The sequence below is a fragment of the Myxocyprinus asiaticus genome, chromosome 24 (assembly GCF_019703515.2).
Source record: "Myxocyprinus asiaticus isolate MX2 ecotype Aquarium Trade chromosome 24, UBuf_Myxa_2, whole genome shotgun sequence".
In the NCBI taxonomy this organism is placed as follows: domain Eukaryota; kingdom Metazoa; phylum Chordata; class Actinopteri; order Cypriniformes; family Catostomidae; genus Myxocyprinus; species Myxocyprinus asiaticus.
In genome coordinates this window covers 40,292,117-40,311,236 of record NC_059367.1, presented here as the reverse complement: position 1 = coordinate 40,311,236, position 19,120 = coordinate 40,292,117, and the positions used below count along the sequence as shown (strand labels likewise).

Genomic DNA, 19,120 nt, shown 5'->3' with positions numbered 1-19,120 from the left:
ACAATTTAATTGACATTTACCATATGAATCGAAATCGGAATTGAATCAAATCGAGAGCTTGTGAATCAGAATCGAATGAAATCGATAAATCTGTATCAATACCCAGCCCTAATCACACACATTATCATCATTATCAGGTAGCACAAGAACAACAGGCCAACAACAGGATTGTCCATTTTAAATAGCTTTCATTCAAACCCAAAAAAGAATTATTGATCAAAATGAGTGCCAATGTCCAACTTTTTTGGAATCAGTTCAAGATGAAATGTGTACCATAGTGTTTGCCACTTGTTCTGTGATGCCTATGTCTGTCATTCCTCTTACATTAACTAGCACAACTAACCAGCAATTAATCATCTGTCCTTGTACATGTGTGTTAAAACGTGTGTTAAAACACAAAATTTGGTTTGCTAGAACAAAGTGAAATGGGCAGTGCAACAGTATTCTACAACTTTGCACCCATCCAACTCCGTAGGATAAAGGGATTGAAAGTGTTCAGTTGTTGAAGTTGTTGCATTTTCATTGACTGTTACTCTGTCCTCACCACTGATGAAGAAAAAACAGATGTTTCCATGATCAATATTTTGTGGCATCACTTTATTAAAGGCAAAGGAAGTCCTGTTGATAACAGTTTAATCCAGCCTAAAATGTTTGGAGGTCTAAGGTGATTTAAGCTGGTCTCCCAGGCTGGCCAAGCTGGTGTTCAGATGGTTTAGCTGATCAGCCAGCAGGTCTTCCAGCCTGACCTGATGACAAGTGCCCAAAACCTTTTCAAACCACCAAAGCTGGTTTAAGCTGGACAAAAAGGGATCTTGTTTAATTTTGCATGGACAGAGCGATGGAGCGATGCAGAGTGAGTCCTTGACCATGAATGTCCCCTATTCCATTTGTTTTGTGCTCTCATCCGTCAATACGATGACCACCCATTTTCCATGCCCCCTCACAATATCATTCACTGCATGCTCCTCAAATGCATCCAGTTCCGATATTTAAACTCAAGTTGTGGTTGGGCTAACTGAGGGTCCCCTCCCCTGTCCACACCCCTGGCCCTTTCCCCCTCCCCTTCCTGGTACAGGTGTATTGAGGAGGATGCAGGCCTATTAGATCTGGAACCTCTGGCTGATTTCCCCAAAAGCCTGGAATTCCATAAAGCTGGCGAGGAGCCCTATGACATTAAAGACATTTTTAGCACCTCAGTAGAGCCGGAGGCACTGAAAGAAACTCTATTCAGGCAGGCTAAAACCCAGGTATGTGACTGTACCTGCTCTATAGAACCTTTGCTATGCCTTGACGTAAGCTCATATTTTGCGTATTACTCAAACATAGAGAATGGGACAGATAATATTAAGGAGCATGTTTTTGAATATGGACAACTCCCTATAAAAAGCTCAGGATTTCTTACAATAGTCCAGGTTTCCCAACCAGGAAAATCATTTCATATTCTCTCACCACAGTTTTACAGAGCGGTTAGCTGAGTTACCATAGATTTTGTCAGTTCGAACCAGTCTGGCCATTCTCTGTTGACCTCTCTCATCAACAAGGCATTTCCGTCCACAGAACTGCCACTCACTGCATGTTTTTGGCTTCATTCTGAGTAAATTCTAGAGACTGTTGTGTGAAAATCCCAGGAGATCAGCAGTTACAGAAATATTCAAACCTGCCCATTTGGCACCAACAATCATGCCATGCTCCAAATCACTGAGATCACATTTTTTCCCCATTTTGATGGTTGATGTGAACATTAACTGAAGCTCCTGACCCGTATCTGAATGATTTTATGCACTGCACTGCTGCCACACGATTGGCTGATTAGATAATCGCATGGATGTTTGATGATGCCAAACGGGCTGGTTTGAGTATTTCTGTAACTGCTGATCTCCTGGGATTTTCACACACAACAGTCTCTAGAATTTACACAGAATGGTGCTAAAAACAAAAAACATCCAGTGAGCGGCAGTTCTGTGTATGGAAATGCCTTGTTGATGAGAGAGGTCAAAGTCTGCGGTAACTCAGATAACCACTCTGTACAATTGTGGTGAGAAGAATGCTATTCTGAGATGTGGGTTGGTGCTGTTTTGGTGGCACGAGGGGGACCTACACAATATTAGGCAGGTGGTTTTAATGTTGTAGCTGATCAGTGTATATATATATATATATATATATATATATATATATATATATATATATATATATATATATATATATATATATATATATAAGGATGTAAATTAAATTAAAAAAATTATCTAATTACATGATGTGCCGATTAATTAATTGAATTAATCATAATTAATCACATATTTAATGACAAAGCTGACAAATAAAGATAATTTAGTATATAATAAATTAATTAATTATACATTTAAGATTATATATAACAAATATTATAATTCTAACAATTTAAACACATTTAACCATACACATAGAGTATATTGTGGCAGCAGACAAGTTAAGCATTCAGACAATACTAAAAGTGGCATTAGATGTCAGAATATTGTTTGTTTTATTTCCATATTGAACGTAACCCTATAATTGGCCTACTTCTGTCTGCGCTATTTTTAATTGTTGTTCTATGTACTCATGTGCCTAATGGACGCTTTTAGTCAAGTTGCTATATTAAATAAAATGTAATAAGAATGAAAAAATAACAATATAAGTATTTGCAAACATGTGAAGATTTTTTGAAATTCATTATAATTTTTGAAAGGTTAACGTTCCATACAATCTTAGGGGTGTACTTCAAGTAAAAAACATAGAGGTTTGGCAATAGTCCATGCCGAAAAACAGGTGGGAACACATTCAACTTTTGCATAACCTAATCACTGTCATTTTTATTTTGTCACCTAATATTTTTTATAAATATTATTTTCACTGCTCTACTACTCAATATTAATTGAATGACATTAACAGAACTAACAGTATTAGTTTTCTTTATCATATAAAGTTTATTATCTTTAAAATTGTCCTCTGGTCCAACAACATGTAATAATTCATACGAGAAGGCGAAATTGTAAGATATTGCATGACTTGACTTGAAAAGGTACCGCATTTATTCCCATTGAGACCAATCAGTCAACAAACAGAATTTAAAACCGATACAATACAGGCATGACATTTTAGCTAGCCTCCTATGCAACACTTTGTTTTAAGAAACGAAACCTTTGTGAACAAATCTGGTTACACATTTCATTACATTTATTCATACAATACAAATGACTGATGTATGTCAGTAACCTATAATACTCTTCCCCCGTCTCGATCCAAGCCCTGTTTTCTTTCTTCCATGGTACACAAAAGTTATTTTCCAATTAAAATTATGGTTAGGTTTAGGGTTTGGGTAAGGGTTAGACTTTATGATTACGTTTAGGTTAGGGGTTAAAATGAGGAAACAATGTGTTTACATTGTTCATTGGCTCGTATATTTTTGTCTTGGGAATAAAAGTTTTACGTTTTTTAAGCAGAAACTCGTTCTATGTCTTATGATTTCACCATCTCGTAATATTATTGCGACTTGTGATAAGATCGGGTTGTCAGATCTCAACATTTCATGTGGAGTTGTTACATGTTTTATATGTGCAATCCCAATTATTGGTTTTGTGTTTAATATTGTCCAACTACAGTCTGCCTATGAGTCTCCCATTATGTTTGGTTGAAGGACTGTTTGTATTACAGTGTTTACTGTACCTTAATCAAGGGCATAGATTTGGCTTGAACTTTGAGGGGTTGTACTTGTTGTTTTGATTATTAGGGGGTTACCTCCACCCCATCGCCCCTGGAATCTATGCCCCTGCCCTTAATATACACTACCGGTCAAAAGTTTCAAAACACTTGACTGAAATGTTTCTCATGATCTTAAAAATCTTTTGATCTGAAGGCGTATGCTTAAATGTTTGAAATTAGTTTTGAAGACAAAAATATAATTGTGCCACCATATTAATTTATTTCATTATAAAACTAAAATTTAATAAAAATTAAAAAAAAAAAGTTTTTGAAATTGATGACTTGGACCAAATAATAAAGAAAAACAGCCAATAAGTGCCCAACATAGATGGGAACTCCTTCAATACTGTTTAAAAAGCATCCCAGGGTGATACCTCAAGAAGTTGTTTGAGAAAATGTCAAGAGTACATGTCTGCAAATTCTAGACAAAGAGTGACTACTTTGAAGATGCTAAAATATAACACAGTTCTGATTTATTTTGGATTTTGTTTAGTCACAACATAATTCCCATAGTTCCATTTATGTTATTCCATAGTTTTGATGACTTTACTATTATTCTAAAATGTAAAAAATAATAATAATAAAGAATGAGTAAGTGTTTCAAAACTTTTGACCGGTAGTGTTTATATGTCAGTACACATACATTATAATACTAAAGAAAATAAATGATATGTGAGATTGACTGATCCTCCTTTTCTTTACCCAGGCTTATGCAATGATGCTCTCTTTGTCTGAGAACAACAATCTACATGCACCCTCCCAGAACTCCTTGGATGCTTGGCTCAACGTAGGAGGAGGGTCTTCAGAAACAAGCTCCTTTCACCCCCTCAACAACATCTGAGAACACGAACAAGGCAAAAGAAAAGTGAGAAGTGAGTGGAGGAAGATAGAGAGGAAGATAGAGCTTGTGAAGTCCAACGGTGCCACAGTAGAACCACCACTATGTGTGTAAGGAGGGAAGGGCTGTAGAGATAGCAGACCGTACTGTTGGGTGAAACAGACACAGGATCCAGTCACAGATGGGAGATTGTATTCCAAAGCAGTAAAACAAGAATGAAATCATCTATTCCCAGCCATACAACAAATTTTCTGTCTGCAACTAGCCACAATAGTGATGTTCTCTCAATAGCAGCTCATATCTAGAGGAGATACTGCATTTGAATGACTCAAAATCACCTCATTTTCAATTATATGCATTTAACAGAGACTGCTCTCAAGGCTTGTATGTTTTTTCATGTAAATGAAGCATCCATGTTCCTGTAGAAGCCCGAGCTGTGTTGGGTAGTGGACATTTCAACAGTTTCTATACAGCATTCCATCCTCAAGTTGTTCTTGTTCAAAGGTTTCATTTATATAAACTCACAGCTGAAGTCTTAGATCATTAGAATACAAATAAACATTCATTTTAATGGCAATAGAAGCACTTAAGCCCATAACTAGCATGCTAACTTCCCCCTGAGGCTAACCTCCATTCGAGCGCCACCATCAAAATGTCAATGCTGGAAGTCACTGGGATACCTTGTGATTTTTTTAATTAAACCGCACAATTTTGTCTCGTCCCTTCAACCGTAAGAGCAGGCAAATGTTCATACGATACATTACGCAGCATGGTTGTTCAAAGTGTATAGCGTCATTGACATTGTAAGTATTGTTATGGTTAGTATTTTAGCTGTATACGGGCCTTTAGTCCAAACTGAAAGTTTGTTTTTTAAAGTTAAATTATTCTCCAGTGGAGGCAATTGGAATACCTTTCCTCCTCCGTCTTGAATTCAGTAATATTATACTTTATATGTGATTTGCTCCTCAGTAAACAGTATTGTTTCTTTTCAGGCACATCTGTGCTTAAATGTTAATATAATTCTTTAGTGAAGGACCAAATTTGTACAATGTTGTTGTATGATGTACAAAATAAGTTAACAGATTGTAGCAGAGTGTTGTGTGCCAAATAACCCCCTTTTCTTTGACAATCATTTTTCGACCCCAAGTGATCGCCTCCACTGTTAGTAGTATTTTCTTTGTTGTTGATTTCTTAGCATTGATGAGTGTTTGTCTTTTATTTATTTACTTTTTCTTGTTTGATTTTTTTGGAATAATGGAAAAAAAATGAAGAAAAAAAATGTTCTACCCACTCTTTTGAAGGAATGAAATGACTGAAATATCATGGAGATTCTGAATTTTTCATCATAGAGCAACAAGTTTGCCAAAATCTGAATTACCAAATCATGTGTTTCATTTATGACCACGTAATCTTTAGGCATCAAATGTGTCTATGAAGTCTGGTTTTTGATACATCCATTAAGACATCGGGAATATGTGATTTTTAAAAAAATGGTTGACATTCTTGAATCCAGTGTTTTGATTAAAACATCAGGTAACTCAAATAGAGGGGCATTATATGTTGACCTTTTTACACATGTTATCCCTCAAAGTCAAACATCAAATGTCTTCATAAAGAAAATGCAGTGCAGTATATCTGGTTTTATATCTGGGAAGAGCCATTAAGGTCAGCTGGTGGTAAATATCATAATAACCAATAGGCATTTGTATCAACTTCATTTTAACCTTCAAAGAAAAGACACCACAATTGAGGCCACATCCACACTAATCTGTTTTCATTTGAAAACTCAGTTTTCTGAAGTGTGCGGTAACGGGAGAGCGTTCTCGAAACCAATGCGTTTTCAAACGAAAACTGATTATTGTGAAAGTGGCCTGAGAGGACTACAAAGGGATCGTCATCAAATGGTGAGAAGCGACAGTTAAGTTCACAAGAACATAAAGCTTTCTGAGAGATACCCTGATAGATCCGTTTGAGTCCTCATCCAACTCCTCTGAACTGTGAAGCCAGCAGATGAATCGTAAACAACTGAATGCATATCATGAATGTGTAGAGTAGATTTAATAAGTAGGTTACCAGGCAAAATTTCTGCTAAAGTTACCTTCTCGTGAATGTCTGTTTGGGACTATTTTTGATCAGGAATTTATACCTTTACTACTACTCTCCTCACTACCTTCTGTTGGGATTTTTAAAGACTTTAAACACCACCCAGAGAACACCACATACTCTAAAATAAGGATTTAATTAGAGCTCACCTTTGTCATACCTAACACATACATGCCTTGTTCATACTTTCCGTTTCATCTGAGCTCTTATTTTAGGATTTTAAATGTAACTTTTGAGGCAAGGCTGGTTTTAACAAGCACTTTAGATCATAGGTAAAAAAAAAAAAAAAAACAGCAAAGAATGTTCAAGTTTTGTCAGAAGAACTTGTCATTTAGGAACAATAGGAATATTCTATTTCCACTGCAGACACCACATGAGATGCATTTTACTGGCCTATAGGAATTTTCTGGATCACACAGTGTAAAAACCAGGTGGCGCTCTGTCTCTTTGTACCCTGTTTCATACCGTATCGTCCTACGATATGATTTACTCAGGCCTTTGAGTAAAAAGCCTTGTGTGATGCATAGAAATGCTGGGGATTTAATGGAATTCTGAGTATGGAGAAAGTCATGTCACATACTACTGTACTTAGCAAGCGCTGTAGATGGAGAAGAAATTGACCCACTTTTTTAAAATCTAAATGGACAAATGGTCAAACAATGAACTGGGATGTTATTCATGACCCAGTGTTACATAAAAAAACAAATGTATTATATATATAAAAAAATCAAATAAAAAAACATAGATTACATGGTTTCTTTATAAAAAAAAAAATAAAAAAATTAAAAAAAAGACTATAGAATTTCAAAATAATAATAATGATGATGATGATGATGATGATGATGACATTGCATAAGTCCGAAAATTCACTTAAAACATGGGTTGGAAAATAGATGGTGCTTGTTTCATTTGGATCTGAGTTGTATATTGCTTCTGTTATGTTTATTAAAAGATATTGTGCATGACTTGTGTTTTAGAGGTCATAATGGTGTCCATTTGTGAAATGTGTATCTTAAATTAAAAAGAAATGAAAAAAAAAAAAAAAGAATAAAAAAAAATATGAATTTGTAGATGCACTTATTGTACATGTGGTTAGGTTAGTTGGTTTGACTTTAAGTTCTGTTTACTGCCTTAAATACAATGGGCAGATGGCTATTGAACTGAACAATATGCTTGTGGGAGAGAAATAATGACAAAATTTTAAGGATTGTAGAATAATACTGAAAATTCTGAAGTTCTTTTTTGATGCTTGTGATTACTGAAGATGTACTTTAGAGCAATTTCATGGAAAAGACATGATTCTGATGTTAATTCTGTAGAATAGACATGTATACCAAATGTAATCTTTCCAATGCTATGAAGAATTTATACATGAAATTGATATGCAATAAAAACCTGTGTGCTTTTTATATGAATGGCGTTTGTTCCTTTAAATAAATATGTGTTTGTATGGGTATACGTGCAGGTTAGACCTGTTTAGGAACATTCAAAGAGATTTTAGTGTGCTGTAAAATCAGTATGTCCCCACTAGATGGTGCTGTGGCGCAAAATGAATTGGATTATCATCAGAAGCCATTCTCATTTGTTCAAACTTTAGCTGGTGCAACCTGCCCTGCGCTTTTATTATATGGCAAAAAGCAGTGGGAACATTCGTCCAAATTTCTCTTTTTATGTTCTGCTGAGGAAAGAAAGGCATACGTATTTGGAATGACATGAGGGTAAGTAAATCATGATAATAATTGGGGTGAGCAAATCGTGAATGCTGCTGGGAACTCATAAACAGAAAGGTCCCTTTAAATTTAGACTTATAGCTCTGCAGAACAAAAATGGGCTTTTCCCAATCAGTGGGCGTTTTCAAACCTTTGAGATTCCCTACTTTCATTGGATAGTTGAGAAACGCCCATCCCGGTTGGGAAACGCCCACTGATTACCACACTGAGATTCCCTACTTTTATTGGATAGTTGAGAAACGCCCATACCGGTTTGGAAATGCCCACTGATTACCACACTGAGATCCCATACTTTCATTGGATAGTTGAGAAACGCCCATCCCGGTTTGGAAACGCCCACAGATTACCACTCTGAGATTCCCTACTTTCATTGGATAGTTGAGAAATGCCCATCCCGGTTTGGAAACGGCCACTGATTACCACACTGAGATTCCCTACTTTTATTGGATAGTTGAGAAACGCCCATACCGGTTTGGAAACGCCCACTGATTACCTCACTGAGATTCCCTACTTTCATTGGATAGTTGAGAAATGTCCATCCCGGTTTGGAAACGGCCACTGATTACCACACTGAGACTCCCTATTTTTATTGGATAGTTGAGAAACGCCCATACCGGTTTGGAAACGCCCACTGATTACCACACTAAGATCCCCTACTTTCATTGGATAGTTGAGAAATGCCCATCCCGGTTTGGAAAAGCCCACAGATTACCACATTGAGATTCACTACTTTCATTGGATAGTTGAGAAACGCCCATCCCAGTTTGGAAAAGCCCACAGATTCCCACACTGAGATTCCCTACTTTCATTGGATAGTTGAGAAACGCCCATCCCGGTTTGGAAACGCCCACTGATTACCACACTGAGATTCCCTACTTTCATTGGATAGTTGAGAAACGCCCATCCCGGTTTGGAAATGCCCACTGATTACCACACTGAGATCTGCTACTTTCATTGGATAGTTGAGAAACGCCCATCCCGGTTTGGAAACGCCCACTGATTACCACACTGAGATGCCCTACTTTTATTGGATAGTTGAGAAACGCCCATCCTGGTTTGGAAACACCCACTGATTACCACACTGAGATTCCCTATTTTTATTGGATAGTTGAGAAACGCCCATACCGGTTTTGAAACGCCTACTGATTACAACACTGAGATCTCCTACTTTCACTGGATAGTTGAGAAACGCCCATCCCGGTTTGGAAAAGCCCACAGATTACCACATTGAGATTCCCTACTTTCATTGGATAGTTGAGAAACGCCCATGCCGGTTTGGAAACGCCCACTGATTACCACACTGAGATTCCCTACTTTCATTGGATAGTTGAGAAACGCCCATGCCGGTTTGGAAACGCCCACTGATTACCACACTGAGATTCCCTACTTTTATTGGATAGTTGAGAAACGCCCATACCGGTTTGGAAACGCCCACTGATTACCACACTGAGATCCCCTACTTTCATTGGATAGTTGAGAAACGCCCATCCCAGTTTGGAAACGCCCACTGATTACCACACTAAGATTCACTACTTTCATTGGATAGTTGAGAAACTCCCATCCCAGTTTGGAAAAGCCCACAGATTACCACAGTGAGATTCCCTACTTTCATTGGATAGTTGAGAAACGCCCATCCCGGTTTGGAAAAGCCCACAGATTACCACTCTGAGATTCCCTACTTTCATTGGATAGTTGAGAAATGCCCATCCCGGTTTGGAAACGGCCACTGATTACCACACTGAGATTCCCTACTTTTATTGGATAGTTGAGAAACGCCCATACCGGTTTGGAAACGCCCACTGATTACCTCACTGAGATCCCCTACTTTCATTGGATAGTTGAGAAACGCCCATCCCAGTTTGGAAATGCCCACTGATTACCACACTGAGATTCCCTATTTTTATTGGATAGTTGAGAAACGCCCATACCGGTTTGGAAACGCCCACTGATTACCACACTAAGATCCCCTACTTTCATTGGATAGTTGAGAAATGCCCATCCCGGTCTGGAAAAGCCCACAGATTCCCACACTGAGATTCCCTACTTTCATTGGATAGTTGAGAAACGCCCATCCCGGTTGGGAAACGCTCACTGATTACCACACTGAGATCCCCTACTTTCATTGGATAGTTGAGAAACGGCCATCCCAGTTTGGAAAAGCCCACAGATTACCATACTGAGATTCCCTACTTTCATTGGATAGTTGAGAAACGCCCATGCCGGTTTGGAAACGCCCACTGATTACCACACTAAGACTCACTACTTTCATTGGATAGTTGAGAAACGCCCATCCCAGTTTGGAAAAGCCCACAGATTACCACACTGAGATTCCCTACTTTCATTGGATAGTTGAGAAACGCCCATCCCGGTTTGGAAAAGCCCACAGATTACCACACTGAGATTCCCTACTTTCATTGGATAGTTGAGAAATGCCCATCCCATTTTGGAAACACCCACTGATTACCACACTGAGATTCCCTACTTTTATTGGATAGTTGAGAAATGCCCATCCCGGTTTGGAAACGCCCACTGATTACCTCACTGAGATCCCCAACTTTCATTGGATAGTTGATAAACGCCCATCCCAGTTTGGAAACGCCCACTGATTACCACACTGAGATCCCCTACTTTCATTGGATAGTTGAGAAACGCCAATCCCAGTTTGTAAACACGCACTTATTACCACACTGAGATCCCCTACTTTCACTGGATTGTTGAGAAACGCCCATCCTGGTTTGGAAGCGCCCACTGATTACCACATTGAGATTCCCTACTTTTATTGGATAGTTGAGAAACGCCCATACCGGTTTGGAAACACCCACTGATTACCACACTTACATCCCCTACTTTCATTGGATAGTTGAGAAACACCCATCCCGGTTTGGAAAAGCCCACTGATTACCACACTGAGATCCCCTACTTTCATTGGATAGTTGAGAAACGCCCATCCCAGTTTGGAAACACCCACTTATTACCACACTGAGATTCCCTACTTTTATTGGATTGTTAAGAAACGCCCATCCCGGTTTGAAAACACCTACAGATATGAAAACACCCATTACTGTTCCGCAGAGACCTATATTTCTTTAAATCGAAAGGTGGGCACAAGTTTTCAACACGACTGCTGAAGCCGAGCGGAATCGCTGCTTTTAGATATCTGGAGCTTTTCATCGACTTCTCGGTAAGATGCTGCAGTTGAATGACAGCGTGGGTCCGGAGAGCAATATTAGCATTAGTAGTAATAGTAGTAGTAGTATATTAGGTATTGATTGATTAAGATTCTTTAACTCTTCCTAATATATTAATATATATTCTTCATGTGCAAATAAATGACTCAAATTTAATGACTAAACAGAAATCAGAAGAAACGGCTATCTGCTATTTCAAATGCAATATATATATATATATATATATATATATATATATATATATATATATATATATTAGATACTTTTTTTTTTAAGTGAAAAAGTTGTGTAATTGAGTAAATGTAGTGCTAAATAAGAGTTTTTATGTTTATGATATTTACTATATTAAATTTGTGATATTGTATGAGCACATCGGTCACCCTGCTCTCTGGATATCGGCATTGGCATCGGCCATTAAAAAAAACCATATCGGTCGACCTCTACTTTCTATGGGAGTGAATGGGGCCGAATTTTGGGGCCTCAGTAACTTTTGTCTTTGTGTCATCTTGGACTTACTATGACTGCTTTTCCATCCAACTATTTTGATAAGAAATCCTGAATGGAAACGCTTGATATGTGAATAAACTCTCAAAATTCACATAAAATGTATTGCGCTTGGAGGAGGTGGATTTTCTAGAGTTTTGTGTTAGTTAACATGCACATTAAAGTGATGGAAACGGCTTATTTGCATGAATGATGACATGTCCTGACTATTTGTAAAGCGCAATGGCAATGCGGATGGCATAGGTGTGCGAGAGCTTGACATGACTGGCTCAACGAAAGGCTAAGTTCTTCAAACGTAGCCCTGGTTAGTTGAAAATGCTTCACCCACAGATCGTCATTAAAATGGGTCCTCAGAACTGTTTTGAGCGCGGGTGCTCCCAGGTATATAGAGGCTGTCTGCAAATGGGAATAGCCATTTGAGCCCTCATTATGTGAGCTATTGCACTTATTCTGCGACGTCTCCTGGCAGGTTTTTTATGGTTTAAAAACATAATGTAAAATTGCTTTATTACAGCAAATACAACTCTCCTCGTAGCAAAGAGGTCGTTCAGCTGCTCCATGACAAAAAGGTGGGATCTCTCAAGATAATGCACATTTACAGTTCATGGAAACGCCTGGTGTTTCGTATTTTCTTTAGTCGAATGTTCAGAAATGTGCATTAAAAATGTGAAACATTTTGATGGAAACTCAGCTACTGACACCTAGCAGCTTGGATGCAGCATCATTTAAAATCAACAGCTTTCAGTTTCAAATGCCATTGTAGAAATGTAGTATTCACAGTCAGCCATGATTACTTTACTCAATGAGTGGAAGTGTCAAATAACAGGACGGTTACTGAGATTAAGCCAGTAGTATTTGGCTGGTCATGTGATTCTAACATGGCAGTCCCCATGTGCAGACCCTCTCCAAGTAGAATAAAACTGCTTTTATAAGGTAACTGATATGACTGGAGTCTTCATTTTAATGTGAGTGGTCATGATTTCCCACATGTACTGCAAAATAACAAGTCATGTCTTTAGGAGTTAAACTTTTTTTTTAATGAGTGCACCTTTAAAGGCAGAAATGTGAAGCTTATACAGTTGAAGTCATTCAAACTCATTTTTAACCACTCCACAGATTTAATATTAGCAAACTATAGTTTTGGCAAGTCATTTATAACATCTACTATGTGCATGACACAAGTAATTTTTCCAAAAATTGTTTACAGACAGATTGTTTCACTTTTAATTGACAATATCACAATTCCAGTGGGTCAGAAGTTTACATACACAGTTAACTGTGCCTTTAAGCAGCTTGGAAAATTCCAGAAAATGATGTCAAGCCTTTAGACAATTAGCTTCTGATAGGAGGTGTACTGAATTGGAGGTGTACCTGTGGATGTATTTTAAGTCCTACCTTCAAACTCAGTGCCTCTTTGCTTGACATCATGGGAAAATCAAAAGAAATCAGCAAAGACCTCAGAAAAAAAATATGTGAACCTCCACAAGTCTGATTCATCCTTGGGAGCAATTTCCAAACCCCTGAAGGTACCCCGTTCATCTATACAAACAATAGTACGCAAGTATAAACACCATGGGACCACGCAGCCATCATACCGCTCAGGAAGGAGACGCATTACTTTCATCTCTAGGAGACAGAGTTTGGTGTGAAAAGTGCAAATCAATCCCAGAACAACAGCAAAGGACCTTGTGAAGATGCTGGAGGAAACGGGTAGACAAGTATCTATATCCACAGTAAAACAAGTCCTATACTGACATAGCCTGTAAGGTTGCTCAGCAAGGAAGAGACTGCTCAGGAAGGAAGAAGCCACTGCTCCAAAACCGCCATAAAAAAGCCAGACTACAGCTTGCAAGTGTACATGGGGACAAAGATCTTACTTTTTGGAGAAATGTCCTCTGGTCTGATGAAACAAATATTGAACTGTTTGGCCATAATGACCATTGTTATGTTTGGAGGAAAAAGGGTGAGGCTTGCAAGCCGAAGAACACCATCCCAACCTTGAAGCATGGGGGTGGCAGCATTATGTTGTGGGGGTGCTTTGCTGCAGGAGGGATTGGTGCACTTCACAAAATAGATGGCATCATGAGGAAGGAAAATGATGTGGATATATTGAAGCAACATCTCAAGACATCAGCCAGGGAGTTAAAGCTCAGTCACAAATGGGTTTTCCAAATGGACAATGACCCCAAGCATACCTCTAAAGTTGTGGCAAAATGGCTTAAGGTCAACAAAGTCAAGGTATTGGAGTGGCCATCACAAAGCCCTGACCTCAATCCAATAGAAAATTTTTGGGCAGAACTGAAAAAGCGTGTGCAAGCAAGGAGGCCTACAAACCTGACTCAGTTACACCAATTCTGTCTGGAGGAATGGGCCAAAATTCCAGCAACTTATTGTGAGAAGCTTGTGGAAGGCTACCCAAAATGTTTGACCCAAGTTAAACAATTTAAAGGCAATGTTACCAAATGCTAACAAAGTGTATTTAAACTTCTGACCCACTGCGTTTTGGGTATTAGGGTTTATGCCATTACATCGTCATAGCAATGAAATTGTTAGATTGGATATAACATTACACAGAAAAGGTTAGTATGTGATTTTATCACACTAAAAGCATTTTAACATGCATATAGTTTAAGTCTTGTGGCTATACTTCTGAAGTACATCTAGAACGTACTTCAGAACATTTACGTATTGGCCCCATTCACTTCCATTGTAAATGACTTACTGGAATGGATTTTATTTTTATTTTTTTTAGAAAAGTGACAAGCCGGATTTATTTATTTTTATTTTTATTTTTTTGTGGCACGCAACTTTATGCCACAAATGCTGTCGATTAAGCTTAACTTGTATTCAACACGGGATATTCCTTTAACTAAACAGTAGATACTGGCTTCATTACGTTCTAACCACAATGTTTTCAGCTTCTTTAACATTCATGCTAGTTTAAGTTTCTAAAATGTTTTGCTCTTGTTTCAGCCAGGAACCATAGAGCAGGCAGTTAATGATATACGCACAGTTGCCTTGCCTTCAGAAGATGGTGAAGTTCTTAGTGTGTGGCTCCTAGCAGAGTGAGTCTCTCTTTTTTTAATACATCCCCAGGCTGGAGCACCGTATTATTGTTGGTATTAATTTAAACATTGCTTGCTATTTCAAATGCATTGAATTTCCTTCAGTTGATGCTACCATGGTTTATAAACTTTTTTACCATGATACCTTTTAAGTAATCTTGGAGTACCATGTAAATACCATGTCACATGAATATGATATAATTATGGTAATAATGCCAATACTATGGTATATATATCAAAGTGATACATGGTACTGCCACAGTACCTTTTTGTAAGGGTTATCCAGCCACATTTTACTCTCTTTAAAGGGATAGTTCACCCCAAAATGAAAGTTCTCTCATCATTTACTCACCCTCATGCCATCCCAGATATGTGTGACTTTCTTTCTTCTGCAGAACACAAACAAAGATTTTTAAAAGAATATTTTTGCTCTGTCCATACAATCCAAGGGAATGGGTACCAAAACTTTGAAGGTCCAAAAAACATAAAGGCAGCATAAAAGTAATCCATACGACTCCAGTGGTTAAATCCATATCTTTAGAAGTGATATGATGAGTGTGGGTGAGAAATGGATCAATATTCCTTTTATAATATAAATTCTCCTCCCTGCCCAGTAGGTGGTGATATGCACGAATAATGCAAGTCACGAAAAACAAAAGAAGAATGTGGAAGTGAAAGTGGAGATTATAGTAAAAAAGGACTTAAATGTTGATCTGTTTCTCACCCACACCTATCATATTGCTTCTGAATATATGGATTTAACCTTTGGAGTCTTATGGATTACCTTCATGCTGCTTTTATATGCTTTTTGGACCTTCAAAGTTCTGGCCACCATTCACTTGCATTGTATGGACATACAGAGCTGAAATGTTCTTCTAAAAATCTTTGTTTGTGCTCAGCAGAAGAAAGAAAGTCAAACACATCTGGGATGGCATGAGAGTGAGAGAATTTTCATTTTTGGGTGAAATATCCCCTCAGGGTTATATTGTATTGCATCAGAAATTTGAGCTTGACAAAATACCATCTAAACACACATGTAAAGTTTAATTATTATTATTATTATTATTATAGTAAAATTAATGATTAATAATGATAGTAATTATCATAATAAAATATGTTACTAAATTATTAATATTAGTAGTGTTATTGCTATTACTTTGAATAATAAATTTTTCTGTACAGTAGTAATATTTTTCTGATGTATTTAATTTTACACATACATTTAAAGAGAGCTTTTATTTTGACGGAACTTTTATTTTGAGGGACATTTGAGTTTTCCTGTATGTTTTGAAGGTAGTTTTTAAATATGCTCCGCATTCCAAATGAAATGCTGAAATACTCACAAGCTAAAATGTCACTAGAGATGGAATCAACCTGAGAATGTGCAAGTGCATTAGCTATTCTAGCAGGGAAAAATGTGTTTGTTTAGTGTTATCTGAGGTAAAGAAGCACAATTTATGATACCAGTGTTGTCAGATTTTACTGCTGATTTTTAATATGTTCTTTGATGGTAATTTTGACCAACCATTTTGGAGATTTCAGTCTTTCCCCATTCAAGTTGATAGGAGCTGCTCTTGTATGCTGCTTGTTTACATAGAAAAATAGCTGCCTGAGAGCATTCCAAAGATGGCCGCCGAATGGACTGACTTGCTAGAAAGACTTTGCGAAGTATAACGGAGAGCACAGTGGCAGCTCTCCAACATTCTGAAGCGTGCAGCGCATGCAGACTGTATATTATTTAATTAAATGACATCCTTCTGCTGTTCATTGATCACATTTGGCCATTTCGAGTTCTGAATTGGATTATTTGTCAAATTGTCATTGATTTAATCTAAAAAATGTCACATCCTGTAAAAGTTTGCTAATAGCACTAAACTGGAGTATGGTACCCAAATTAGCAACAAGATGTTATCTTATTGTTTGAAAAATTTTAGTATTGGGATATCTCGTTAGTACCGATATACCACGCAACCCTACTTAAAGAGGCTACTCAGCCTTACAGGCTCCATATGGTTAGGATTAGGGGCAGGGGTGGGGTTAGGGCACCTGTTGCCTGCCAGGAACAAACCTGGACACCTTTGAACAATGGTCATCTGTGATCATATTTTCAAAAGATATGGCCGGACGTGCAGTGCACCAATAACGTGAGAGTGACAGCAGTAGGAACGCCCACTAGCGACTTCACAGTACAGAGACTAGTGACTTCAAGCGATGTGTGAATGGGGTGTTAAGCATTTTAACATTCTACAATGTTGAAGATTTTTTAATTTGTGCAATGTATTTGCTCTGCTTGTGCAATGTAAAAACTGACGTTTAGCCATATCAAATTATAGTGGAAAAAATAAATTATATTAACTAGAGCAGAGTTTCAGGAAGTTTGTAAGAGGAAGCTTAATTTGAAAGATTTGGGGATTATTCCATGTCAAATCAACCAAACTTTAGAAACTTCCGCAGGTGAAAGTTTTGTTTTTGACTTTTTGTAAATGAAGATACATAGAGATTGTATTCAAAGCCAAAATATTAAATGCCATGGATCAATATTTATCCATTGTTATGTAGAGGAGGGTCAAAATGACAATTTTCACCTATGGTTTTGGAGCAAAATTACAGGTGAAAAAAGATAAATAATAATAAACTTAGAAGGTGCCAGCTTCATTGTTTTATTTTTATAGAGAGATAGGTTGGTCCATTACTAAAAAAAGTTTACTTTTATTAAAATTTTCATGATATTTCTTAGTATTTGCATGTATATTAAAGTGATAGTTCACCCAAAAATGAAAATTCTCTCATCATTTACTCACCCTCATGCCATCCCAGATGAGTATGACTGACTTTCTTCTGCTGAACACAACGATTTTTAGAAAAATATCTCCACTCTGTAGGTCCATACAATGCAAGTGAATGGTGGCAAGAACTTTTGAAAGTCCAAAAAGCAAAGTAATCGATACGACTCCAGTGGTTAAATCCATATCTTCAGATATGATGGGTGTGGGTGAGAAACAGATCAATATTAAAGTCCTTTTTTACTATAAATCTCCACTTTCACTTTCACATTCTTCTTCTTTTGTTTTTGGGGATTCACATTCTTTGTGCATATCGCCACCTACTGGGCAGGGAAGAGAATGTATAGTAAAAAAGGAATTAAATATTGAACTGTTTTTCAACCACACGGATCATATCGCTTCTAAGATTTTATGTGAATCCACCTCTATAAAATAATTGATTTCTCAGTAAATATTTGATTTACCTTTTTGGTTTTCATCATCATTTATGTATTTCTTTAATGTTTTTGAAAAAAATACAATTTAGCTGGGGACCTCTGGTTTAGTTGACACGGAATGACCCATAATGCTTTGTTCAAGTTGCATTAATAATTGGTTTAGCAGTACATTTGTTTCAGTACATTTGATATTGACTTACACTTTACAATTAGTATTTTTTCACGTTAGGATAACCCTAGCCCTATTTTGGCTGTTTGATTTGAAATTGCATCGCATTCTTCAGCATATAGAAGATTTCCTTATCTTTAAAGATTTCCTAATAAATCCTCCAGTGACACCACTGTCTCATGTTTCAGCCTGAGAACTTCAAAATGCAGTTCGTCCAGGCTGTGAGGAAAGCTCATAAAGAATACCCCATCCCGTGATGAGCCAATGGCGTGTTGATTCTTGAGTGCCCACTCCTGATCGAGACTTACCTAGGCATCTTGTCCTTTATCAACAATGAAGCCAAGCTGGGTTACTCAATGACAAGGGGGAAAATTGGCTTTTAACTGCTGAATTCTCTCACTCATCCTTTGGTCAAGCGCTGTTTTTGAGTGATATTGCGGCACTTCAGCACGTGAGTTGAGTACGTTCTTCTCGTATGTGCCGTGTGAGATGTGCCTGGCAATGAGGTGTGCTCATTGCATCAGTATTTGCCTGGATGCCCCCGATGCCAATGTACATGCCCTCTCCATAGGCAGTCCTGTTT

The 19,120-nt window shown here is 37.6% G+C and overlaps 2 protein-coding genes across 2 annotated transcripts in view; both read left to right on the top strand.

Moving 5' to 3' along the window:
- Nucleotides 1-8,076, top strand: part of LOC127414438 (histone-lysine N-methyltransferase PRDM16-like) — a 40,352-nt gene extending 32,276 nt beyond the window's left edge. The window contains exons 13-14 of the mRNA XM_051652446.1: nucleotides 1,076-1,247; nucleotides 4,427-8,076. Coding sequence (XP_051508406.1) covers nucleotides 1,076-1,247; nucleotides 4,427-4,561 — 307 coding nt within the window. The 3' untranslated portion in view covers nucleotides 4,562-8,076. The remainder of the gene's footprint in view (nucleotides 1-1,075; nucleotides 1,248-4,426) is intronic.
- Nucleotides 8,077-15,050: 6,974 nt separating this feature from the next.
- On the top strand, nucleotides 15,051-18,920 carry LOC127414682 (tumor protein p63-regulated gene 1-like protein; the record flags this gene model as incomplete). Its single annotated transcript, XM_051652867.1, is given in 2 exon segments — nucleotides 15,051-15,143; nucleotides 18,726-18,920. Coding segments are annotated over 2 exon segments (288 nt in total), but the record flags the coding sequence as incomplete, so codon positions are not given.
- Between the last annotated feature and the right edge of the window lie 200 nt (nucleotides 18,921-19,120).